The sequence below is a fragment of the Sphaerodactylus townsendi genome, linkage group LG08 (assembly GCF_021028975.2).
Source record: "Sphaerodactylus townsendi isolate TG3544 linkage group LG08, MPM_Stown_v2.3, whole genome shotgun sequence".
NCBI classification, from domain to species: Eukaryota; Metazoa; Chordata; class Lepidosauria; order Squamata; family Sphaerodactylidae; genus Sphaerodactylus; species Sphaerodactylus townsendi.
In genome coordinates this window covers 86,067,414-86,095,065 of record NC_059432.1, presented here as the reverse complement: position 1 = coordinate 86,095,065, position 27,652 = coordinate 86,067,414, and the positions used below count along the sequence as shown (strand labels likewise).

The window sequence follows — 27,652 nt, the reverse complement described above, 5'->3', positions numbered from 1 at the left end:
TACCAGCGCCAAGTCATAAAGTGCATGTTATTGCTTCAAAGAAGCCTTCCTTGCTGACAAGAATTAATTAAAATTCTAAATTGTTATGTAAAGTCTTCTGTTCTACAGTGGGAGCTTTAGTGAAATGATGGCAATGGATAATTAGCAGCCACTATTCTGTCTCTTCAGTTTGGATAGTCCATAAAAGATTTGATGCATCCTTTTTCCTGAAATAAACAAAAACAGCTTCTGAACTGTCAGAAAACAACAGCAGTTCTTGAAGGCTGATCATTAGCAGGCTTTGTCATGGTCTTGTAATTGGTTCATGAATTCTGCTCCAATCAGGGAAAAATATGCTTAAGTGCCAATAAAAAGTTTTTAAGCTACTATGATGTTTTCCCCTCTGGGTTTGGGATAAATATGTTTTCAGACAATTCCTGTCTGTGTTCAAGATGTCACAGGAGACAACAGCCTGTGTGTGTGTGTGTGTGTGTGTGTGTGTGTGTGTGTGTGTGTGTGTGTGTGTGTGTGTGTGGTTAACATCTACTTGAAAGAATTCAAGTACACAATGATAGTGGTGGGGTTGTTGGACTTAGATCCACCACTAGAAAATGCACCCTTGACACGGCATTTGTAAATACGGTCGTGGCATTTTGAGGGTAAAACTGCATGATATGTTGAGGATCTGTGACCCAAAATAGCCATTGGATAGCCCAATATGTATCAGGTCTGTAGTGCTGATGAAGGAAAGGTTCATAATTCAGTGTCTGCTAAGAGGTTGTACTTTTCATTAAAACATGAGCTGTAATACAGAGAATGGAGTCCTGTTTTGATTTATTTTGCATTTGTTGTGAAATGTCGAAGACCACCAATGGATAAAATATAACAGCCAATAGTTCTGTAAGTACTATATGTGATGTCACTATTCCCTATGATTTATAGAAGTAATAGTAAAAATCCCTTGGAGAAGATTTGATTAGTGTCAAAATAAGCAGTGTTTTATTTCAATAAATTCACAACATATAAAATATGAACTTTATGCTTACACAGTATAACTGAAGTGTACTATGCAAACAATATACATTCTTTCTTAGGTAGTCATGGGTACCATAGTGGGAGCTGTAGGACTTTCAGTGTTAACCTGCTTTATGTTTTCACAGTGAAGAGTTGCAGTGTAAGAAACATGAAGAGTTACTTTGACGGAAATAGTGAAAAGGAACATCATTTGTTAAAACTTTTAATATTTGTCTTGTGAGAAAAAGTTAACCTATGTAACGTATGCATTCCTTTTAGTGACATAGATGGCCCTGCCCAGTCAATCAATACTTTGGTACTTGTTCTTGGTGGCTTAAACTTTAAGGTATTGTGGCTTGCAGAGTGAGCATGATGCTCAGCTTCATTCTGTTCCATTCTCTTCAGTTTTAGGGAATTTACAAGAACAAATCACCTTACAAGAATGAATCACCTTTCACGTTGGGAAAACTAGCACAATTTAAGGGAAAATATCACCCTGCCCCCTTTGATGTCTCCAGCACCCCCATTGATGGTAGGTTGTCATCGTGGCTTCATCACTTGAGAAACACTGTACCTGGTGTGTTTCTGGTGCACTGTATAATCCACAGGCAATATCTAATTGCAAAAAGCTTAAGTGGTTGACTTTATCAATAACTTGAGCACTGTCATCACAGCGATAAATAAAATCAAGGCACATGCTCTCGGTTCACGATGGTTTCGACAGCTCTGCATTCAGAATGATGGTTTTGAGCGTTTGTCGTTGCACACAGAAGTAAGATGACTATCCAAGGGAAACGGCCTGAGTCATTTCTATTTACTTTTTAACACACATGTTGAATTCTTCCAAGACTCCAATTCTATTCTCTGTGATGAACTAATAAAAATCCAGGATGACATTGCTTACTTAGCAGATGTATTCATAGTGTTCCACGAGGTTAATTTGCAGTTGCAAGGAAGTGGCGTGCTAACCTTATCAAAGTCAAATCAGTCTCCTCCACATTTCTAAGTTACAGTTGTTTGAACATAACATAGTCTGTCATGAATTCTTCTAGTTTTCGAGTCTCTCTGAATTAGAGAAGAAGAGCATAGCAGATGATGACCTTCAAGTTTATTGTGCACACCTGGATAAACTGCATAGAGACATGTCGTAACAGATTTTAGGATCTTTTTTTTGCTTCATATACCAGACAGGGTGATTGATCCATTCATAGATATCAGCAGTGAGGAGTCAGGAATGGTGGACGAAGAACTCCGTTCACTCCAAAATGACATTGAACTGAAGCCAAGGTTCAAAAAATCATATCAAGAATTTTAGGTTACAAAAAGACCTTCCTGACCACTACCCTGCCCTGTGGGACAAAGTCCCCCACATCATATTTAGTAGAGCAGGGCTTCAGTGCAGTTACTTAGCTTCTTGTCAAGCAGAAAAGCTGGTTGAATCCACCTTAATATCTTTGACTACTGATATGACTGAGGGCACCGTGGGTGGGTCCCTCCACGGTGATGCTGAACGAAGAGGTGAGTGGAGGGGATTGAAGGAGCCGGGACTGATCGCACACTACTTGCGAGCAGTCCCCGAGCCTCCACCGGCATAAATTATGCTGGTGGAAGTTCGCTGCTGCTGCCATGCAGAAAGGGCCATAGCCTAGATTTTCAAGTCCACCTATTACCTCATGACAAATAAACTCAGTTTTAATTCAAACACTTTTCATGTTCCATTCTACAATTCTTACATTTTAATTCTAATATCGACACTATCCACTATTTTTCAGTGTTGGATCAATATTGATGTTAAACCCTAGAAAGCTTGGGTATTTATGACTGCTCTATATGTTTTATGAATGATCCAGAGCTGCTAAATATATCATAATAGGCACAATACATTTAACATAACAGTTCTCAGGAAATGCAGTACTACTCATTAAACGGCATAACAATAACATGTTACACAATTGTAAACTTCCACATGTAGAGTGTGCAATACAGGAGATGTTTTATTCATGTTGCTGATTAAACATGCGTATGATAAAGAGTTACCTTAATATCTTTGACTACTGATATGACTGATTCATGTTATGGCTCAAATTAAAGTCTCATTGTTTACTGTTTTTCAAACAAATGCCCAGAATAGTGTAAGTAGTCAGTTGGATTCAACCAGCTTTTCCATTCCTGAAAAAGAGATGCGGGGGGGGGGGGGGGTCCCCATATGGATTGCAGACTGTAGAAAGTGAAAGACTTAGCAGAAGTGAATGAGAAGCCAGAGCCAAATGAAGCAGTCCATGTATGTGGTGATACAGGTTTCTGTCAATAGAAACCTAAATAGCATTATATGCTAGTCCATTGAAGACTGTAATACTGCTTCAAATGACACTGTTGATGTTTTTGTTACCGTAGATTGCCAAAGAATCACAGACAGTGTATTCCAGCAGATGGCCTTTCAGGTTCACATACACAGTGATACAGACATTTAACAGATTGAAGAACAATTCTGATGAACTCTTTTAATAGCAGTGTATAATATGGATGATGTCTTTCACAGTTTTTATAGATACTGGATCTATATTTTAGGTAGGCTTTATGGTACTTTAACATTACATTCAACTCAATATACGTGTATTAGCATATTGTACTGTTTCACTGTCACATTTATCAAACAAAAAAGAGATAATCTTTGGTTACATTGAGCTTTTATAGTTTCTATATACAATATATGCTGACAAAACTATTGAGAGATAAATTCCATAGGAAACTCACCTACATTTGCAGCACTATGTTGCCAGTTTCAGCTGTTTGAAAACATGCACTGTGGTGGAAACACTCATAAAATAATAGTACAATTTTTGGGCATGTTTCCTGTATCACCAAGTAAATGCTGAATATTTATAACATAATCTATAGAGATTTATATATATTTGATTGGTTTAATATCTGCATTAACATCCCTAGTGGAAATCTTTCTCACTGTCTCTACACTAGGGATGTTAATGCAGATATTAACTACCGGTAATCAAATAATAAAAACCATTTTAATTTATGCTGTTATTAAAGCAACAAAGTATTTAAAGTTAACAACAATGGCACTAATTTCAGAATGGTAGATGTTTTGGTCTGTCACAGAAGAGCTGCATTCAAGTCTAGTAAAACCTAGAGACCAACATGATTTTGGGGGTCTAAGCTCTCAAGAGTCAAAGAAAGGACCTCTGACTCTTAATTTCTAAGGTTATACTGGACTTGAATCTAACACTGATATTATCTAATGTTGACAGAAATCTAACATTGACAAAGAGAATCTAGCATTGACAAAGAGATCTTAATATTAACATTCTGATACCTAGATGCCTAGTTTGGTCAGACAAGAGACAAGGGGCAGGAAGATCATGAAGATCATGCATTTAATTCGTCCTCCTCTCCATTTATTGTGTAGGTTGGTGATAATACTGGTGCAAGAGTCCAAGCTAGGCCTGGGGCCATTGGTAATGATGCTGCAAGCCAGTTAGGTGACCAGAAACTGGGGCCCAGTACTTCTGTCCTCCAGTTTTCTGATATCTTTTGATCTAGATATTGTCCCTTTGTGCACACTGGGAAATATAGTCCAAGAGTGCATGTCATTAATATTAGGTACCCTGGGACTATGTTGTTCAGGGTGCATTGACACAAGGCATCTCAGACACATAGGAAGGACTGTTCAAGGTACTTCGGAGGTGAATGGAGAAGAATAAGAAGTTTCTTCACCCTTGCCAGTACATGCTGGTTTCTACCCAGCTGTCCAATAAGTGAGAAGAAGGAGAAAAAGAGGAAAATAAATAAATAATGAACACTGAATTAAAAAAAAGAACTGGATACAAATGAAAATTAATCAGATTTTTTTAAAAAACAAGAACTAATATTTTTGTGCACATCCCTGTTTTATTCTATATACATTTATGATCATTAAATTCAAGATAGAGGAAATGAAGTTTTGCTGTGCAATAAATAGAAATAAATATATTTATTTACAATTTTAGCAAGTTAACCCCTAAAAAAGAACTCTGCCAGTAGAAAATAGCTGCTTTCCATGTAGTAAGTAGTAGTGACTAGGAAAAAGTATTCCTGCATTAATTCAAACCTGTATTACCTGTTTGATAGGTGGGACATCTATTAACGTCAGCAATAATTTTGAAGGTATGACAAACAAATGCATATTCTGTATAAGTTCATGTATTTTGTTTTCGGTAGGAAAGTTCTGTAGAAATGGAAAAAAATCAGACTCCATTGTGATAATAAGAGGGTAATTATGAGTATAGTTAATTCTGGTTGTAGCCAATGGATGCATTCCAGAAGTAACTGCTTGTGGCTAAGGGGCTGTTTACATTACAGAACTTCCCTATGCAATTCCAGCTATTTCCATGAGTGCGGCTGCAATTTTTCAAACAGCTGGAATCACACAGACAGCTTGTTGTCCACTTACTGGTGAACAACTCTATTCACACCAACTTTCTCCACAGAACTGTGAATATGTAAGAAGGAGGGGGGGAAAGTCTGACTGTGCATACCATTCATGGTATATATCAGTAGAAATGAAATGAAATGTTGGCCGTTTCTGCATGACCAGAGAGCGGGGGTGCATTGGCATAAATTATGCCGATGTACCCCGCCCCCCCCCGCCGGGACCATTTGTACAGATTGTCCTGGTAGGGGTGCAGGCAAAGGCGCTACTGTTGCATTGTGGAGGCCGGGGGACATGCCCCCCTGGCATCCGTCTTCAGAGCCGTTGCTCTGGCCAGGGGGGCATGTCCCCCGGCCTCCACAACATGACAGCAGCCAGCAGGAGAAGGTAAGTTGGCTAAGGAAGGTGGGAGGAAAACGCCGCCTTCCACCTGCTGCCGTTCGCATGGCAGTGGGTGGAAGGCGCCACTTTTGAAAAACCTCGCTCATGGAGTGAGGTTCAAAAGTGGCAAGCAGCGCGAGCATGGTACTGCTGCATTGCAGCAGCGCCTGCTGTGCTAACTCCTCCCTAGGGACGGCGTTTTTGCCATTCCTGGGGTGCTTTATTCTGCCCGTGCGGAAATAGCCTTTGATAGGGTATACTTGCATGAACTTCTGTGTGTGGATAGTATCTGTCAGATATGCTTGCTGCTTGGTCCTCGCTCTACAGCAGCAACATGTCCTGCATGGCATACTTAAAAAAACCTATTAAGAAGCAATTAAAATCTATCTCAGGGTGGGTGTGTGGAATTAAGGTTGCCATCTATGGATTGGGAAATTATTGCAGATTTGAGTGTGAAGCCTGAGAGGGTCGGATTTTGGTAATGTCATAGACTCCACCTTTGAAAGCAGACATTTTCTTCAGGAAAACCTGCAGCTTAGAGCTGGATCCAAGCCAGGCTCAGGCAAGCTCAAATGGGGCCTTGCTACTCCCATCTCCATGTGGAGATTGGGTGTAGGGCCAACTGATTGGCTGAGGGCCAGACAGCTGGCCCCGTTCCCAATCTCCACATGGAGATTGTAGGTGGGGTGAGTCCCTCTTGCTGACTTTCAACTGCACATCTGTCCCAAACTCCTCAGGGATTTCTGGAATGGGGCACAGTTAGGGGTGTGTGGCCATAAATGCACCCCCAAGAAATAGCACTTGGGGCTCCAGCTTCACCAGTGGTCTGAGCAACATAACAGAGTTCTGCTACTGAAAAGGTGGCTTCCCTTCTTAACTCTGTTTCTACTGGACACCATCTGTGACCCATCCACATGCCTCATAATCATTTCCCACTGAGAGTGAATTTCATGTAACATGCTTCGTTGTGTAGATCCCCTTACTAGAATGTATTCCACACATTCAAAAAGCTACTACACGGGGGGGGGGGGGGGGGGAAATTCATCATCATCCAGGGCATGATGTGTTGGACTAGACCTGCACCTACAATATATTACGTTGCTTGGGTAGCACCCGTCATCTGTTTATCCCTGTGTTCTTCGAAATGAGTGATCTATGTCCTCGTAACTTTTGTCTGGGGCCCATGTTTTTGGGAGGGATGACAAAGAAATACTAACTTCTGATTTACATATTTACATAAAGTGTGTGTGTGTGTATACATACCTTTAATCTTCATTTCCTAAATATGAATTTTGTTAATAGCTCGAAGAACATTAAATTTATAGAAGCAGCCATTTCTTGAATCTGTGTTATTTTCTGCATTTGTTGCATTGATTTGTGAGCAATATATTCATCAGAAATGTCATGGCAGAAATTGAAATATTTTACATAATTCATGTTAATTTTCATGTTAATTTTGCTTTATATATACATTTTGGCCATAAATAATTTTGCTAATGCTACCAGTATTTTTAGGCACAATTCTGACAGCCTTAAATTTCCTGCTGACATAGAAATAAACGTTGTGTATGTATATACTATATATGCCTATATGTTACAGGTTGATCTGCATTACATTTGAGTGTTGTGTAATAAATATTAACATTTCTTGCAAAATTGCATGACTTTTCCTTTCCTTTCAGGACTTTGAAGCCAAGCCTTTTACACAGCTCTTGTGAGTAAGATCCCAAAAGGGTAGGCTGGAGCGGCTCCCACTTGTTCAAAGTCAGTTTCATCAAACAACTAGGATTAAGTTGGTAATTTGATCACACTTTCTGGCACATACCAAAATCTGTCCTGCTGTCCATATCAGAATTTGGGACAGCAGAATGTTGGCATATTTCTGCTAGCGCTCGCTTGTAAACAACCAACAATCCTTTTAGCAATATGAAATGAAGGAACATTGCTCAGTTTCCACTCGATGACGCCTCAGGTAGTTTAATTTGTTAAGCTCTGGTAACTGGGAGCTTGAGAATCATCATTCTTACCAGCTTGTTGCAGAAGACCCATGTTATAAGCCCATCACTCAATGTCCAAGAGCTCACCGTTTTTTCTGACAGATAGAATTAAGTTTTCTGAAGGTCGGTACGAAAGAGTACTCATCTTTGTGGTTAGACTAGAGTGCCTGACATTTGGGGGAATATACTTGAGAAGCTGAAGAAAGTATTTTCTAAATTTTTTCCCAAAAAAGCCATAAAAGAAGGGATTCAGACAGTTGTTGAAGTAAGCTATGCAGATGGTGAAGGGCATAGCTGTATCCACAATATCTATTGTAGAACAATCCACTATCACACCAAGCTGAATCAATACATCCAAAAATGTGAATATTTGGTGAGGAATCCAAGAAAAGAAGAAGAAAAGGACGATTGCAATAATCATCTTAAAAATGTCATCTCCTCTTGTCTTGTTTTTCTGAATCTGATAAGCCTTTTTCAAGGTCTTCCAGATTAATGTGTAGCTTGTTAAAATGATCACAAAGGGGATCAAGAATCCCAACATGTTTTTCGATAAACCTAATCCAACTTTCAGAGTTGTGTTGTTGAAGGTCTTGTACCAAAAAGCACACACTGTCACATTGGTATTGTCAATGACATATACACCTCGGTGAATGACGACAGGTAAGCTTGCAAGTGCTGCCAACAGCCAGATTACGATGCAAGTTATTTGAGCAATGAACATTGTACGCTTAAGTCGTGCCTTCATTGGATGCACTATTGCCAAATAACGGTCAATGCTAAGGCACGTCAGGAGAAACACGCTGGCATACAGGTTGAAGGTTGCCACGGCTGAAGTTAACTTACATAAGCAGTTGCCAAAAGGCCACTGGTACTGCATGGCGGTGTAGGCAGCCCACAAGGGCAAAGTCATTAGGAAACACAAATCAGCCAAGGCTAAATTCAGCAGAAATACACTTGCCACAGTTTTTAATTTCATGTAGCAGTAAATGATAATCACTACCAAGCTGTTTCCAAATATACCGATGATGAAAATGATGGAGTACACAGTTGGAACCATGGTGAATATGAACTCATGCCTTCCCGACTGGGAACATTCAACATGGATTCTTCTATATTCCTCTTCACTGGACGTATTCGTAGCCATCTTGATCAGTTCAGATGGAGGAATCTGGAAATCTGATGCCAATTTCACCTGAGCGAGAAAAATTACATAGTGATTACTTTTCTGTTGCCTGTATGTTTAAAGGTACTGGACACTCATTCAAGAGTTCTTAAGAACATAAGAACATAAGAACAAGCCAGCTGGATCAGACCAAAGTCCATCTAGTCCAGCTCTCTGCTACTCGCAGTGGCCCACCAGGTGCCTTTGGGAGCTCACATGTAGGATGTGAACGCAATGGCCTTCTGCGGTTGTTGCTCTCAATCACCTGGTCTGCTAAGGCATTTGCAATCTCAGATCAAGGAGGATCAAGATTGGTAGCCATAAATCGACTTCTCCTCCATAAATCTGTCCAAGCCCCTTTTAAAGCTATCCAGGTTAGTGGCCATCACCACCTCCTCTGGCAGCATATTCCAAACACCAATCACACGTTGCGTGAAGAAGTGTTTCCTTTTATTAGTTCTAATTCTTCCCCCCAGCATTTTCAATGTATGCCCCCTGGTTCTAGTATTGTGAGAAAGAGAGAAAAATTTCTCTCTGTCAACATTTTCTACCCCATGCATAATTTTGTAGACTTCAATCATATCCCCCCTCAGCCTCCTCCTCTCCAAACTAAAGAGTCCCAAACGCTGCAGCCTCTCCTCATAGGGAAGGTGCTCCAGTCTCTCAATCATCCTTGTTGCCCTTCTCTGCCCTTTTTCTATCTCCTCAATATCCTTTTTGAGATGCGGCGACCAGAACTGGACACAGTACTCCAAGTTACTTCTTTGCACAAGTAAGGTTGGTACCTGTCACAGCAAGTGTTTCATGGATTAATTTCTGGATTCTATTGAAGGCTGAATGCACCTATTACCCACTGCTGACATTTGCTGGCCTTGCCCTGCTCTGGCATGAAAAGTCACGCCAGAAGCGCTCTCGCTTGCCCCAGGGAAAATGAGAAACACGTGCCGAGGAAGAGGAAGCACGTCAAGACAAGAAATCTTGCCCCGGCAAGCCTCTTCTCTCAGCACACTGCAAACAGGAAGCATGTCAGAACAAGATGTCTTACCCCGACATGCTTCCTGTCCTACTGCGCGCCTCTGCACCAGTGGGTAATTGGCCAATGATGATACATCTAATCATTGATCCCCCTGTTCAATAGTAGTGCCAAACTAGACGATCACTTTGGAACCAAATAAGATTTTGCAGGGATGCTTCTTCCTAAATTATCTGGAAAATAGCCATTTTCATCTACTCTGCACTTCTCTGTGGGAGAGGAAATATGATTGACCTAACCAGATGGCAAGTACAGGGGCAAAGCATAGAGTTACTGCTAAGAACTCTGAGACATCAGTGTGGCTAAGGGAGCTTTGTCCTGTTCAACCCATATGGCTGATTCATCCAAGAGGTTTTAATGGGGGAAGTCTCTTGGTACTGGGGAATGTGTCAGAAGACTATAAAAGAGAACACTATGAAATGTGCCTTGGGGAATGTGTCAGAAGATTATGAAAAAGAACACTATGAAATGTGCATTGGCACATTATTTGATATTCAGGCAATGATGGATGACACACTGTACATGTGCATCATCCATAGTGTCTGAAGTTGGTAACTCTGGTTTGGGCAATTCTGAAGATTTGAGAAGTCTGAGAAGTGTGGGAAGAGAGAGCTCTCAGTGGAGCACAATTCTAGAGTCCACCCATCTGGAGACTTGCAATCTTAAGAGTTCTATGAGACGTTTAGAACCATTTGTTCCCATATCATGGAATGATGATTTGATTGCTGGGTCGAGCTTGGGTTAACTTAATTAAACAGCTGATTTGCAGCACCAAAGTTATAGTTAATAATTTCTCTCTCCAATATTAGTGTAGGTAACCTTATGCTACAGTTATTTGACTATGATTACTGTACAATCCTAAACTAAATGGCTCAGTATAAGATTACACAAATTCGTCTCCTGTGACCTCCACCAACAGCACAACATCCCCCTCCCTTCAGGAACTCTGCACAGCAGAAAATAAGCTACCCAGACGGATAAGGTAGTTTTTGCCACATACATGGGGCAATGTCTTGAGCCACTGAAAAATACAGTGCAATCCTAAAGAGAGTTACTCTAGTCTAAGCCCATTGAGGACTGCACTGTGAAATATGTGGGAGAAATTTCCAAATATTTCATTCCTCCACAGGGACCCAAAGCTTGTTCTCTCTAAAAGTAAACTTTATGGTTTTGCAAACTTATTGCAGGAAGCCTACATCTCCCTTCCATGCAGGAAGGAGACTGTTCTATTGCCAGTTATCCAGGGATTACAGGGTGAGGTCAATATGACTCTGGCCTCTGTCATCAGCCAGAGGACTATGGGCTGCTTTATTTTTCTGTTGTGTATAAATTGCCTTGGGGATTAATTGACTGACATCTTAAAAAAATTAATACACTAGTGCACAGGAAGGGCTTAGCTTCTGTCAGGCATAAACGTAATAATACAGAATCCATGTATTATAAAATTGCCGCATCTCGCAAGTATTCCAATTCAAATTAAAATGCGCATCTCGTATGTAGGTATAAATGTTTTTTCTTTGACTATTTAAGAAAAATGCCCCCTCCACCAAAATTTATGCTATTTAGAATATATGAATTGTTGATGTTTCCATTGTATTATCAATGTCAATTCTAAATATAACGTGAATGCTAGGCACCAGATAAAGTTTTCAGATTGTGTTACATTATGAGTAAAATGGCAAGCATCTGCCTAACTTTCTTTCCCAGGATATGTTTTGGCTACTCTTTGGAGACCAAGGGAAACAACAGGATTATGTGTGTTTTTAGTGAATCACTTAAGAGGTCATCTTGGATCACTGAGATGTACAAGCTATTAATGAAAACAAAACCTCAGCGTTCAGAAACTTGCCCATCTGAACTCTTTCAGGTCTCTTGCCAAATGCTAATTGGTGTCCGATTAACAAGCATGTTGGCTGTATGCTTCAAACAAACATGGATATGCTCCATCTCCCTTACAAAAAATGAATCAAAATCAGTGCAGCAATGTATGTGAAAGCTAACAAAATAATGGCTTGAAGAGATTATATGCATCCTGTTTATTGCTGGTTACCACAGAAATTCCTAGATATGTGGAATGAGAACATTTTGTATTAAGAAAATATGCTATAAAGGGATTACAGTCATGGGTTGAATCCAACCGGATTCTCTACTGAAAAATGAAAGAAGATTCCCCTCTGCTCCCTAAAAAAGTTTGTGTGGGGACCATGGGATTTGCCTGTTTAAAAGTCACATGGAATGTGGACTTTAATAAGGACAGGAAGTGGGCAAGATGGAGTGAAAAAGTGGCTCGATCCAGCTTGGTGTTCAGACATACAGGAAATACCTATAAAAGGAATACGAGGACTCCCTGCAACCTCTACTTTCCAGAGTGGGGGAAAACACTTTTGTCCTGAATTTAACCAAATATTCACATTACAGTTGGTATCAGTGTGAGACCCTGACTAGCCTCTCACAGAGCTGTTCTTTTTTTGGCTGTTATTTGGCACCCTGGCTAGCTTTTATCTGTGATGGTGCTATGATGAACATGACGCTTGAATGCACCTCTTTATTTTAAAGGTGGATAGAATTTATAGCAATGAATGTTAGAAACTTCTGGAGGTGTTTTTATTAAATAATTTTTAATAAATATGATTATTTTAAATAATTATTGGACAAATTGCTTCATCTTAAAATGAATATTACTCCATCTTAAAATTCCTTCCAGTCTCAGGAAATCTGACTTTAAATGATAGTTTAAGCATCGCAGTTGTTACTAATGTCTCAGAAACCGCCTTACCAGTTATTCTGTGCCAAGTGAGGAGTTTTCGTCTAATGCATAGGTGTCAAACTCGTGGCCCTCCAGATGTTATGGACTACAGTTCCCATCATCCCCTGCCAGCAGTGGCAGGAGATGATGGGAACAGTAGTCCATGACATCTGGAGGGCCGCGAGTTTGAGACCTGTGTTCTAATGGAAGGAATTCCTCTCTGATGAAGATAGGATTTTTCCACTGGAAGACTTCATTAGATTGACTACATGATCTAGGACAACTTTAACCTACAGGTAGTGGTGGTATCCAGGATTTCATTCTGAAGGACCTGGATTACTTCATTCATTTCTCTCAGATTACCTGTTGGTCAAGGAAGCAGCCCTAATAGCTTAGACACTAGCCCAATCTCATCAGGTCTTGAAAGCTAAGCATGGTTGGCTATGGAAAGTATTTAGATGAGGCACCACAAAAAGAAGACTGTGGTTGCTGTGTAGAGAAAAGCAACAGCAAGCCCCCTTGGCTCATTTCTTGCTTGAAAACCCCAGGAAGTGGAACTTCATGGGATTACCCTAAATTGGCTGCGACTTGACAGCACTTTATTATTATTAATTACAAACTCTTCATATCTTGACAGTATTATGGGCCCCCTCCCCTACAAAGATTCTTGCTGGGCTTCTTCTCACATCATCAAGAGCCAACCAATAGATCATGTGAAACCATACACCATGTCTTGCCCAACAGGGTTCTTAAATGGCCAGGTTTCCTACAATGGTGCACTCTAGTCTAGGATTGCCTACTCTGGATTGGGAAATTCCTAAAGAATTATATCTCAACAGGGTATAATGCCACTCATCAAAGCAGTCATTTTCTCCAGGGGAGCTCATTTTTGGAGAAAAGTTGTCATTCTGGGAACTCTTCAGACCTGTTGCAGAGTAAATAATAGGGAAGATTCAAGTGTGTTGATTTGTATAACTTTACTAGATAACAAAACATAGGAACAGCAAACTCTATGCTATACAAATGCTCAGTCTGGGTGTCTGTCCAGTCTATCTATGCCTGTGTGTTTGCCAGTCTTCTTTTGCTGGAAGAAGAAACAGAGAGATCTTTCCGGAAGCTCATGTGATTCCATGATGCCAGTATTCTATCTACATACTCAACAGTTAACTCTTGCTTGACTGAATGAAGCAGGCACTTGTAAAACCCTAACAAGACCCCACTTGGAGGCTGACAACCCTACCTAGTGCCTCCCTCCCTTTTGTTAGCCCTATATCATGATGTTCCATCATGGGAGTAGGCCATATCTTTCAGTCCTCCCTCTCAAACATTTTGAACATTGTTAGCATAAACACTTTCATGTGCTTATTTTGGCTTTCAGCCTTTAAAGAAAACAGGGCTTCTGCTTCCCTGTGTTTTGAGTGACATTTGTGCTTTATTTTTCCAATGAGATGACACTCCATTGTAGTTTATTTCTTCAAAGGACATCCAGTATTAACCTTTTCGAGATTATGTGGTTAGACTAATGGGTATTTTAGGGGGCTACTTGTCCTTTATAGATGGAGTGATGAAATCTCCTAACAGCATTGTGCCAGCTAGGCCCTCAAATGAGGAAAGGAGGTTAAATTCTGCAAAATCTTCTGTTGATTTTCTGTGTGGGAGCACTTTGACTCCAACCTGGCCTTGAAAGCAGGCAGAACTAAAAATACATAAAAGAACTCTGTCACATGTTTATTTGCACAAAATATACTGCCTGCATTTGTTGTGAATTGATTAAGAATTATTTTTGGCATCATAAATTCTTGGAAAGTAACAGCTGTACAGCTTTTTCACCGATAAGATAATTGTAAAACATATCTGTAAACTTATCACCTATAGGACCTTGCCAGCTATCTATCTGAGGGTTTTATATTGCTTTCTGCACTTTGGCAAGTGGCCATATATTTAAACTGCACTGGGAAGGCGCTGCTAAGATCAAAATTGGATATTTTTCAGTTAAAGGAGCTTCTAACGCTTTCAAAGGTAGCACCAATGAAATTTGCTCCTTCGAAGATTCACAGCCTTTGCACTGGTCTGAAAGCTTGAAAGCAACTTTAAAAAGCTTGACATCAAAAGGAGGATGACATTCTTCCTGAAGTGTAAAATCAAGATGGCAGACCACTTACAATGTGATAGATAGAGCATGATAGCTCTGAACATGGTAGTGATGAACATACTTGCACTAAATTAGACCTTTTCCTTTCTAGAAAATGTGTAGATGTATCTATAAAAACTGGACTAAAGACATAGTTTTTGTACTGTAATGTATTTCAGTTATGTCATCATTAACCTATGGAAAGTGTGAAATTGTTTTAGAAACTGCATGAAAGATACTAAATGAGTTTTAAACACTGAGAAGCATTTTTTTTCTTAAGAACCAACAAGATGATCACAAATGTATGTCTGCATTCAGGATATCAGTTTTAGTGGGAGATTATCCAGAATAGTTCAGAACAGATCTATCTGCACCCCTTTAAAATGACCAATGAGTATTATCTGGTTGTTGTGGGTTTTCCGGACTGTGTGGCTGTGGTCTGGTAGATCTTGTTCCTAACGTTTCACCTACATCTGTGGCTGGCATCTTTAGAGGTGTATCACAGAGAGAAGTCTGCTATACACTGTGTCCAGTGAGAAGGGAAAGTTTAGTGGGGTATATATTGTCATGTCCCAGGGTGGGGAACCAATCAATAAGTGTTTGGGTGGAACTTGCTATGCAAAGGTATTGTTGACTGCACTGTAATGCGGGTGGGGTTTTTCAGTCCAGGGAGTGGTTCATATTTGCATTCCCTGCAGCAACAACAGTCTTAGTGAATGCAAACCCTGTGTCTGGGTGGAGTCCATTGTCCATTAACCCAGCATGCCCTTGGCCTTTGATTCTGGTGTTTTAAGTACTGGTAGCCAAGTTCTGTTAATTCTCAGAATCTTTTCCATGTTGTTGTAGGTTTTTTTTTTGGCCTGTGCATTTCAATGGCCTCCCTGTAGCAGAACGTGATCTAAACAAAACTGGACATAACATTTTATTTCAAAACACTGAAATTCTGGACAACTCAGAAGGTTACTATGTCAGACTACACAGGGAGGCCACTGAAATCCACAAGCTGACCCATCAAACAAAGCACCGATAGAGATAAGAACTCAGTGTCTTAGTCTGAAAATGATGACCATAGAATATGGTTATCTGTCTACCAAGTGAAAATCTGCTACAGGGTGTATGTAACCACGTGGTAAGACTGTAATATTTTGTCAAATTATTATGGATGGATTTACATCACTACCCCAGTAGACACAATTGTCATTACCATTTAGAACAGAGTTGAAAATAGTGAGTCTCCCACATTTTCCTGGCCACGTTTCTTTACACAACAGTTCCAAATTTCATTGTGCAGTATGAACAGACTGTTGCTTTAGGAGCTGCAGCTCTAAGGGCACCCTTTCCAACCTCCAAACTGAGATTTGATTAACATTGTACCAATAAAGTTAAAATAAATTAAAAACCGAGTCTATAGTGAAGCTACACAATTGTACATGCCAGTTAATTATAAACCTTTCTTACTTGACTCAACAAAAAAATTAAAAGGGATTAATTCTGGATCACTCTTTGCTTTCCGATCCTCAACAAATTGTTGAAGAGCAGACTGTCCCAGCTTAACCTACTGGGTATGAATTTTGGAAATCTAAACTTTCAATTGAACAGCTATCACAGTCATCACAATTATAGATGTCAAACTGTTCCTGTTCTGCTGTCATAAATTTGACTAATACAGTTGATTAGTACAAATTAATTCCATAGACACAGTTCCAGCTGGAACCATATAATATGGGTAGCGTTTGTCAATAGGCAAAAATTCAAGGGACTATAAATGGTGTGTGGGTGGTTGCTGGAGGCTTGGTTTTTCAACAAATTATCTGGGGAGTTGTTAATCCCTGTTGTACACGACTGTCCTGTTTGACCTTTTATTTTTTTTTAATTACAGTGATTATAATAAGTCACTGATGAGAATGCAGTGCTTCAGAGTGCTCTACCAACTATTATTTAGCACTCTGCTCATTTCCTATGTTGGATGATCATACCTTCTAATTAAACTGCCTGAGATAACAGAGAAAGATGTTGGGCCTCTGCAAGGTAAACAGTGCTTTGCCAAATGAAAAATATGATGAGATACCAGGCGGCTGCAGCTTCCTGTGAGAACTTCATTAACAATAGTCATGTAACCAGAAGCCACAAGCCAGGTTTCATGCTAACACAAACTTGCAGTGTTTGTCTTCCCACAAGGCCCTCTAGATAGGAAGCAGGCATACTGCCTGTAAATAGGTTATATGGCCATCAATATGGGATTGACTGTTTCATTGCCTGGTGTTAAGTTTACTGTTCTCTTACAAATGGATTGGAAACGTGACTGTGAGTGAGTGTGCTTTCTTTTGGTAGAAAACAGTTCTCAGTGTACATGCTGACATTAATCTGCATATTCCTTAAAGAACGATGGAAAATATTTTGAAATATGGGTGAGGCAACCCCTGTGCTTATCAAAATTATCAGAATTAAAAGGATCTGCTTTCTTCTTTAAGCACTATTTCAAACCACATGAAATGGTTGAAAAATTGTTTGATTCTCAGAGTGATCCAAAAGTACATGAAGCATTGTCCCTGCTGTGACAGATTTATTTATAAATTTTATATGCTGCTCCTCCTTTTGCAGGCTCAGAGTGGCTTCCAACAGTCGTACATAAACTATAATCAGTTTAAAATATGAAACTATTTAAAAATAACCCTAGATGGCAACAAAAATACATCCTGAGGAGATAGCTGACTCTAACCAATAAATGGAATAAAACCCAGATGGAAATAAATAAAGTGGGCGAGGCCAGATGGAACAACTGTAGCTGCCTCAACCATATGCCTAATAGAACAACTTTGTTTTGCAGACCCTGTGGAACTGTCATATATCCTGCAGGGTCTAGGTCTCATTGGATATATCATTCCACCAGGTTGGAGCCTGGACCGAGTAAGCCCAGGCTGAGGCTAGTTAGATCTCTCTAGGGCCAGGGACTTCCAGCAGATGTCCATTCACTGAACACACTGACCTCCAGACAGTGGTGTAGCACCAAGGGGACGGGGGGTGCATGATGCACTGGGTGCATGCCCCTGTGTGGGTGTGGTGAGGGCATTCCAGGGCATGGCGGGCGGCTGGGGGTGTGGCAGGGGCTCAGGGTGCATGCGTGCCCCAGGCGCAGTTCCCCCTCGCTTTGCCCCTGCCTCCAGAGGACACACTAGGAGAGGCGGTACCATAAGTATGCAGGCTCCAGACCATTTAGGACTCTACCAAAACCTTGAACTTGATTTGGTACTCCACCTGCAGCCAGGCCATCACTAAATATAATTGTCTACATACTGTTTTTCCATATCAGGTCAAATAAGTCATCACTGATATTTGGGATTTCTTGTGTAAGATTAAAATCTATAATGGTTGTCAGTGCAGCAGCAGAGACAGAAAACACTGACTAAAAGGATGGTTCTGAATGACCCCAGAAAGGTAAGACAATTAGGGGTGAAAATGAAAACTGGAAGACTGTTCACTCAGCATTATTTTGGAATACTATATTTTTCTGCTAATAAGAGTTGCCATTATTCAAATCTCAGTAGTTAGGGATTTTATTTTTTGTCTCATTTGTATTCATCTTTTTCATGGTTGTTATTTGCTGTTGTAAAATGAACAGAGTTTTAATTTCCTGTTTGCTTTTGACCTGTTCATTGCAGTAATGCAACACAGACAGAATAGTTATTCCCACGCTTACGCTTTCACATTTTTTTAACCTCATATTCTCCTAAGGTCATCAACATTTCCTGCACAGAAACACCGGTGATAGTGCATGTACTCTCTCTGTCCTTTTCTCTGTCTCTGTCTCTCTCCCTCACACACACCTAGAGAGCTCCTCTTTTGTCCTGAGAACAGAGCATATTGTTGATAAGGATCACTTAAGTTATATTTCTGGCTGAAAAATTCTTACTTCCCATTCTCGTTTTCTCTCTCCCTTTTTTAATTTGACATTTCATCATATGGTTACTTCCACACTGCCTTTGTATAGCCTTGGAATAGCTAAAGCTAAAGACCCGGCATGCATTGTGCAGGATGCAAGAATGTGGTGGTAAATGGGAGGATTTTTTTAAAAAGAAAAAAAATCTGAGAAAAATCATGATGAAGGGCACATTTTTGGCTTGAAGGTACAAAACCTGGGGAAGGGGGCCAATCAAGGAAGAGGGAGAACTTGTGGAAACTTTCCTCCACTGAGATAGCAGATAGAAATCCAAGCACCTTCAAATTGTAGACATTTCTGCCTTCCAAAGAACTATTACTGAAAATTAACAGATCCTAAGATTATCATGACATGAGGGAGAAACAACCAAATAATTGGGTTTTTACAGCAAGAAATTTGAAATAAGGCCATGAAACTTGGTTCATTCAAATATTCTTAAAGTATGATGTGCTACAGCTGCCATTTTCAATACACTCTCTGCTCAACAACTGACAACTCAGATATTTCCTATCTCATCTCTTCCTTGCCAAACTCACTTCTGCGCATGGAAAGTAGCTACTTAGACTTCTTTACTATTTCAGTAAAACAGAACTAACGAGTGACACAATGGCAGCCATTTCAGAGCAGAAAAATAGTCCTGCCCCTCCTGTCTCCACTCTCTTGAAACTATCCCAACATATATTGTTGAGTGGTCTCTATGGAATTGTTCTGCTTAGTTTCATGTTTTGGGAGTCCCAGACAGTTCCTGGTTCTCCCTTCCCTTCCTGCCTCTATGCCACCTTCTCTGCCAAACTAGCTGTGTTGGTTACCACCATCACTTGCCCATGTGTTCACTATCCCACTCTTATGACAGCCCCCTCCACAAGTGTGCTCTCGATTGCATGGACAGCCTGCAAGCCCTTCCCCTGATGGCACTGGCAGTGTGTGAGGTTGAAGGTACAGGTGGAGGGAGGGATGGAGAGATGTATGGGGGTGTCTCCCTTTTAGCCCATTATGCACTCTATGCAGTGACAGAGGAAGGCAGCTGGGAAGGGCTAATGTTTGGCCAGCTTCGTTGACTGCATACTGAACTGAGTGTAGAGCCAGGTTAGTGAAGTGGTAAAGAACAATAGACTCTAATCTGAAGAACTGGATTTGATTCCCAACTCCTCCACATGAAGCCTGCTGGGTTATCTTGGGCTAGTCATAGTTCTCTCAGAATTCTCTCAGCCCCACCCAAAGGGGTATTTAAGGTGAGGCAAGCCAGGGCTAGTGCCCTGGATGCCAGTTGACTTGGGGCACGCTGGGCATCCTGGTTGCCCTTTCAGAATCTTAGCAGAGACTACCAGCCACTGTCTTGTTTTTACACTGTTCCCACCACAAAAATGCATTGATTATGATAATGACGCTAGATATTAAGGACTCTATTGGCTACCATGTTTCATAGTTAGTAGACAAAGTTAGTAGACAATGCTAGTAATGTTAGTTGTCTAATGTTAGTAGACAAAGAAATTTGGATTAGAAACTTGCATGGCTATTTTGGGAACATAGGTTGCAAAAAAAAGAAGAGAGATATCATAGTGAACATCTTTCCCAGGTATCATAAGGTAACAGGATTTTGATTTCATGTTTTTTAAGAGATTAGTTTTGACTGAAATCCAGAGAAATCAATGTGTAAATATGCAGCTCTTATGCATGGATTTTTATTTCCAGTGGTAGCCCATCCTGCCCTATTCAGTGCTGTTCTGGAGATGTCTTGATCTTTGGAAGGCTTCTGGAATGAACAGACTTGTCACCAGGAGAAAAAAATCTGGAAAAATAGTACAAGGTCAAGGATGCTTTTGGTACTTTGAATACTGGCCTTTAAATTTTCTGGAAAATAGCTCAGTTTGCCCATGGACAAACTCCTTCAGCTACACTGAGACGTGGGCTTGGCAAACGGAGCACATTTTCTGAATTTTCCAGAAAATTTAAGGTGCCACAAAATTCTTCGTTGTTTTTACTTGCAGTATTAAAATCACCAAGGAAAGAGGGCCAAACAAGAACTCTGGAGAGGCATTTTTTTCTCAATTTGTAATGCTGCTAGCTGGGTACTACCACCAGAACAAGTGCACATTCCAACATTAGCAACCATGAGTTTTGACAGTATCGTTACCAAAACTTATCCTAAACAGAATGAACTGTTCTTTTGAATTCTTTGTGGTGAAATTGAAAGGATGAATAATAAAGGTAACTTGAACCAGATTAACATTTTTTTCTTCTGAGTACAAAATTTAGCAGAAAATTAGGGTCATTCTATAAAGCAGTACGAAATAGTTTTTGATTTGCCCAAAATCTCTCTCGAATACATTAAATGACCACTAGAGGTCTGTATTTCATATTTTTCAGAAAAGAAGCGAATAACTTTTTTAAAAATGCAACTGATCATTGCTTGGTGCTAATATTTGTGGTTTTGAAGAATCTTTTCATAGCACAAACTAACAATAGTGTGAAGTATAGAATGGAGGAGTCCCATTTATCCAGGGACCAATTAGAAGGACTAATACATCTTTTTCTTCTCCAATGGTTGTTATTTTAGTATATTCTTGATTCCCTGACATTTAACCTAATATCCTGCTCTTGCAAATCTTATCCAAAGATCATGACATCTGTTTCTAAAAGGCTATATAAAGGTTGCAATCCACAAACACTGTGATTCCAATTAAGGAAAACTCTGTATCTCCACAGCAGGAAATAGCCCTATATATATCTTATATCTTAAATAATGTATCTTAATGCTGCAAATGAACAATGTTGTATGTTTTTAACACCCATTTTATTTTATGTTCATTTTTATTAACCAACTGGCTTATTTCCATAATGGAAAAAAACTATTTTAGTTCCTGTAAGTGCTATTTCACTCCTATACACTCATTTCCTTTTTTTATTAGTTACTAGCGGGGCCCAGCCACTCGTTGCTGTGGCAATTGTCCTTCTCATCACAGTCTGCAATCCACACAGATGTCCATGCAGCAGGTCCAATGATCCGCAGCATAGCCTTCTGGGGTGGTCAAATGGAATCCCTCTTTCCCTTTTCAATTCACATTGTTATATGTCTTTTTTTTTAGTATAAGGTAACCCTTCCCATTCCACAACAGAACTGTCCAGACTGCGAATCCCGCTGTCCATGAGGCTGGTTGACACGCACAGTCCTGGCTTGGGTAAGGCAGAACTGGGGCAAGGAGTCTATCCCAGTCAGGCAGCAGAGGCAGGGTGGTGAGGCGCTCAGATCGAGGACAGCTCCCTGGGTTTTTAACAGGCCATGTGCAAAAGAAGCGGCGCCTGCAGTGTTGGTTCACCCCCACCCCGTGGATTTTCTTAGAAGAAAAAGGCAAACTCCAGCTCACTTTTAGTAAAAGAGAGCTGTGGTGAATATGGGTGAGGAAGTGGGTAACTGGTGGTTGGATATGAAGGAGGGCAGAATGAGGTGTGTGAGGATGAGCTGGATGTGCGTTGTGTGGTAGCAGTGGGTGAGGCACAGAGAGTGAAAGTTACCTGCGTGTGTGTGTGGGGGAACCCCACCTGACGTCTCACATGGCAAAGTGTGTATGTGTTTCACTTTCACTCTTATTACCTAACAGTATTACCTATTTACTGTTTCCACTGCTCATCTCTGCCCATCTGCGCGAACATTCTAAGCCCTCAGGCCGCAGACAGGCTGCACGAACATTCTAAGGGTGACAGTTAAACAGAGGCAGCTTCATGGCCTGGTGCTCCAGGAAAAGACATTTTACCTGGCTCAGGTATGGACTTTCGGCGATTTGAAGGTCCAATTACCTGCCCGCAACAGGGAGGAACATCATGTGAAAATTTGGGGGCGATTCGTCCAGCCGTTTCGGCGTTAGGGAGTGACTAACAAAGTCACTGTTTGCTTTTTATATATATAGATAAGTGGATGACAATTTCTGATTCTTAAATAGTATTAATTCTTATGTCTAAAATGTTTTGATCCAGAAGATTTATCTTCTAGGACATTAAAAAATTATAACCCTCAGAATGAAAGTCCAATTGATCTTGTTTTTGTAAACAACAAAGTAAATTTTAAGTTTAGTGCAAGGAGACAGAAAATGGCAGCCAAATAAAACTTCAGTTCACAGGTAGGAAAAGCAGAAATGTAACAAGAAGGATAGTTGGTTATTATATCTTGGTTTCCCCTACCTTTTAAGGAGTCTTATAGTCACCTTCCCTTCCCCTCCCCACAACAGACATTTTGTGAGGTAAGTGAGACTGAAAGAGTTCGCAGAGAACTGTGGTTTGCCCAAGGTCACCCACAGGCTTCATGCGGAGGAGTGGGAAACAAATCTGCTTCTCCAGATTAGAGTCCACCATTCTTAACCACTAGACCACTACAGGTGACTTTGAAATCTAAGTAATGGAGCTGTGACATTTGGTAGCTACCAAAATAGTGTCTTGTCCTATTTCTCAGTAAGGCTTGACTGTTCTTCAGTAAGAACAAATTGGAAGCATTTCAAGAGGGTTCCCCTCCACCCTTATGCATTGTACATGCCTCTCCTTCAATCTGTAGGAAAAATCCTAGTATTGTGAAGAGTATTATTACAAGAGTGTTTATTATTTTTAGAGGGGTTGGGGCCTAGCCAATGTGCAGGGAAACAGAAAAAGGACCATAAATGAATGTTGTTACTTCATGCCTGTCAACTAGATATAAACGGGTTGTTCCTATTTTTCAACACTATGTCCCATACTTATATTAATTCTGGAACCTATGTGATGTCAGCCAGTAAATAGTTGAACAGCCAGGGGATTTGTCCTCAGGAAAAAAAAATGGTGTCAGCATTGATAGGCTTTTTCCCAGAGCCAATAAAAACAGGCATATTTTGAAAAACACATTATAGGAAAACGAAAGGAACATGAAGGGTGTAATGAGTCTCCAGGGGGGAAAGTGCAAGAAAGGATTTGAAACTCAAACATGGATACTTTTCCAGTTTTTAATGAGAAATGATGGTGAGAGCAGGAAAATCTGGTTTTCCCAAAGTGCTCAAAAGTGATGTGATTTGACATAAGGCAGCAGTAGTTACTGAACCAATGATGATAGAAGACATTTTTGCCCATCTTTAGGAATGGAATTTTCTTTTACTTGCCCTGTAACCTTTCTGTGCTAGAACATATTTCTTGGGTGAAATATCTATATAAAGATCCCAAACAGGGAAAAATACACGTAGAATTTAGTTTGCTCATAAGCCTGAGGACATTAGCTTGAGGACAGTAGGTCATAGACTTGTGGACATTTTGTCATTGACTGAATAACCGTGGCTTTCTGATGCAAGAGGGAAACAGACAATTTCACTCAATTTCTATTCCTTACTGGAGCTCTTTGCTTTACAGTGGATTTATTTAAGATATCTCTTGGCCCTCATTTGTGGATTTTCAGGTATCATAGGGGGCTGCACAGAGAAGGGAAGATAGGAAAAGATCTGCTTCCTCATCTTGAAAAATTTAGGATCCAACCCATTATGAAAAGCCCTTATGTTACAGTGCACAGGAACAAGATTCATATGGGTACTATTACTTGGACTCTGTTTCAACCCTCCACTCTGTTATGAGCCTGAAACACATTACATTAGAAAGAAGATTTGAACGAATACTTTAGGAACAACCTGTATTCCTTGCTAGTGTTTATTTCCTTAAGTCATGATTCAGAACAAGCTGTCTTTAGCCAATTTTGTCTCTTGATGTTTAGAGTGCAGTAGCATGCAATAAAGGTCTTCATTAAGTTGAAAAATAAAACCACACAGCTGTGTTCATTCAGAAACAGAAGCAGTTCTCTTTTCCTTGATATTACTTTAAGCTCAAGTGCCAGAAACATTTAGGCTGCAATTCTCAAACTATTTCCTATAAGCCCCAATGAATAAAATGGGACTTACTTCTGAGTAGACTAGGTTAGGATTGCTCTCAAGACCAGCAGATGGAGGGATTGTGTGTGCATGCTGATCAGTTCTCCCTAAATCACGATGTACAGAAATCAGCTCCTCTGGAGGAAACAATAGCTTTGGAAAGTATACTCTAAGATGCCAAATTCCCTTCAAATCTCTCCCAAGGCACTACCCCCAAATCAGGAATTCTGCAAGCTGGCCACTCTACTGGAAACAGGTAGCCTACATGCCCTGAAGAAGGATGCTGTATTAATTCATTTAAAAATGCTCCTTTTTCAATGAAATGAAGAATAAATTTGCATTGCCATCCTGGATTACATAAAACCATGGATATGATTATGCCCTGACCCTATTCACAGTTCTGGGGGATTTCATTCTCCATGTTGAGGATGCCTCTGATGGTCCAGCTCAAAACCTCATGGCTGCCATGGCAACCATGGGACCGTCTCAGTTTGTTTCTGGCTCAGCACACTCAGCTGGACATGCTCTTGACCTGGTTTTGCGACCGGGCAGAGTGGAAACGATCCATTAAATGAGGGACTCAAAATCTGTCCCTTATCACAGATGGATCATTAACTGGTGAAGTTTGGTCTTCAGATACCACTTCCCCACTGCAAGAATGGAGTATTGATTAAGATAGTTCACTCTGGAGGAGGATGGAATCCCAAGGGTTCCTGAGAGTTCTGGGGGATTTTCCCAGTGACATAGTTGGCGCTCCTGTTGAGGCCCTGGTCTCCTTTTGGAAAGGTGAGACCCGGAGGGCCATTGAAATGATCACTCCTGAGCACCCTTGCCTCACTGGGCCCCATAGGAATCTGAGGGCAATGAAGCAGGAGGGGTGATGGCTTGAATATAGGTGGCAGAAATTGCAGTGCAAATCTGACCAGATACTAGTGAGAGCCCATTATTGGGCCTACTAAATGGTGGTATGGTGGAGCTGGTGAAGATGTATTTCTTCACCTGCATTGTATCCCCAAGTAGCCATGCAGCAGATTTATTTAGGTTAGTTTTCAAAATACAACAAAAAGTAGCAAACTTTTGATATATGGTATTAGAACAGAACAAAACAAACACCTTATCAACCCAACATGTTATATTTAGAGCCCCTCAGACTGTTACCAATTCAGTATGCACTAATGACCTGTGCATATATTGAGAAAGCAGATGGTGTACCAATTCATTGTGTACAATTTAAGGTTATGCTAATGTTTCCCATAGCGAGGACATAGGAGGGGATCATTCTGCTAAATAAGGAGTAAAATTTCCTCTTAGTTAAAAATAACTGCTGGATCCAATTCCAAACAGATAGGAAATGGATCATGGTTTATAAACTGTTCTCTGAACTCAACTGTTGGGTAGGGGCAAATAATTCTAGGATCGGAACAGGCAGTTGCCTTATATCTTTAATCAAAGTACGGTAAATTCCTTGCTCAACAATGCAATCCTAAGAAGTAGCACACTTTTCTAAGCCCAGTGGCTTTAGGAAATATAGGCTCATTCTGCACATGCAGAATAATGCACTTTGAAACTGCTTTCACTGCTCTTTGAACCTGTGCGAAATGGCAAAATCCACTTGCAAACAGTTGTGAAAGTGGTTTGAAAACGCATTATTTTGCGTGTGCGGAAGGGGCCTTAGAAAGGTATAACTCTGCTTGAGATTCCTTTGTAAGTGTATCACATTCTATATCCATCTCTGCTTGAGTTTCCCTAATAAGTACACCACATTCTATACCAAATGGCTGTTGTGGGTTTTCCAGACCATGTGGCCATGGTCTGATAGTTTTTGCTCATTACATTTTGCCCACATCTATGGCTGGCATCTTCAGAGGCATGTAACAGTAAGACATATTTCTCTCTGTGACTCTTCCAAATGACTTGGACCTTTATAGGCTATGGTTTACATGGGATCTTTAAGATGTATCAACAGGATTTCATCTCACTCCCAGGCTGTGACTACATTCTGCCATTCTGACAGAACAAAGACTAGCATGGACTTGTGGACTGAATGTAGTGGATGAAACTGTTCCCCAGGTAAAGGCTGTACTTGAGAACCAAAGGAAACAGAAAACTGCTAGCAGCCTAGTGAGCCAGAAGAGAAAAAGCAGCAATTAAGCAACCTTCTGCCAATCCTTTCCTTCTCCATGACTCACTCAACTGGTGTTCCTTCAAATAGATTTGAGACAGGATGATCCAAGAATGCATTTCTTCCTTAAGACAGAAATGCTTTGCTTTGGGAAACCAACATCTTGTTACAATTACAACCAACAATAAAATTTAATTAGGCCTCTGTGTATATTGAGCCTGTTGAGATGCCAAATTTTTGACACTATTTAAAAGCAAGTTGCTGTGTGGTATTGTCATATTCAGAAACTGTATTACCAGTAAGGAGTAGGGTGAAAAATGCTGGTTCAATCCACCTCATTTCACCCACCTCTGTATTTCTTCATACAGAACAACACTGTAACACTGCAAGATCTGAATGAAAATGTCCCATGGCTGTTTTGTGCACAGCTGCCAGAAATTAAAAAAAAATGATGAATAGCTCTCCATGAAATAGCATTTGTGCCTAATAGTGCTGCCCCACTTCAAAATTATGTAAGATTTAGATCTCTGGGGCTTAAGAAACTTTAGCTAATGCTAGTGAAGTTTGGGATATATATTTTTTTCTGGTTAGATCATGCAGAGCACTATGGAAAGTTTAGCTGGACCGGACTGTCTTCACCATTAATTACACACCAATTTAAAGGTTACAGTTCCCTTACAAATCCAATTCATGACTTGATCCTGTGGAGTGGTACTGGATGTAAGGGTAAAATATAAGAAATCTGCAATCATGTTTCTTAACACTTTCTTTAAAAACCATGGGGAGTGAGATTTGGATAAGGACCCTCGTGTGGGAGCAGGAGAATTGCCCTTGACCAGATAACAATGTCTCTT

At 40.3% G+C, this 27,652-nt stretch overlaps 1 protein-coding gene across 4 annotated transcripts in view; it reads right to left on the bottom strand.

Annotated features, from left to right (window-relative positions):
- Positions 1-7,052: 7,052 nt before the first annotated feature.
- AGTR1 (angiotensin II receptor type 1) overlaps positions 7,053-27,652 on the bottom strand; it is a 39,657-nt gene continuing 19,057 nt past the window's right edge. For all 4 annotated transcript variants that reach the window (XM_048504897.1, XM_048504894.1, XM_048504896.1 and 1 more), the window contains one exon: positions 7,053-8,989. In XM_048504897.1, coding sequence (XP_048360854.1) covers positions 7,862-8,941 — 1,080 coding nt within the window. In that variant the 5' untranslated portion in view covers positions 8,942-8,989 and the 3' untranslated portion in view covers positions 7,053-7,861. The remainder of the gene's footprint in view (positions 8,990-27,652) is intronic.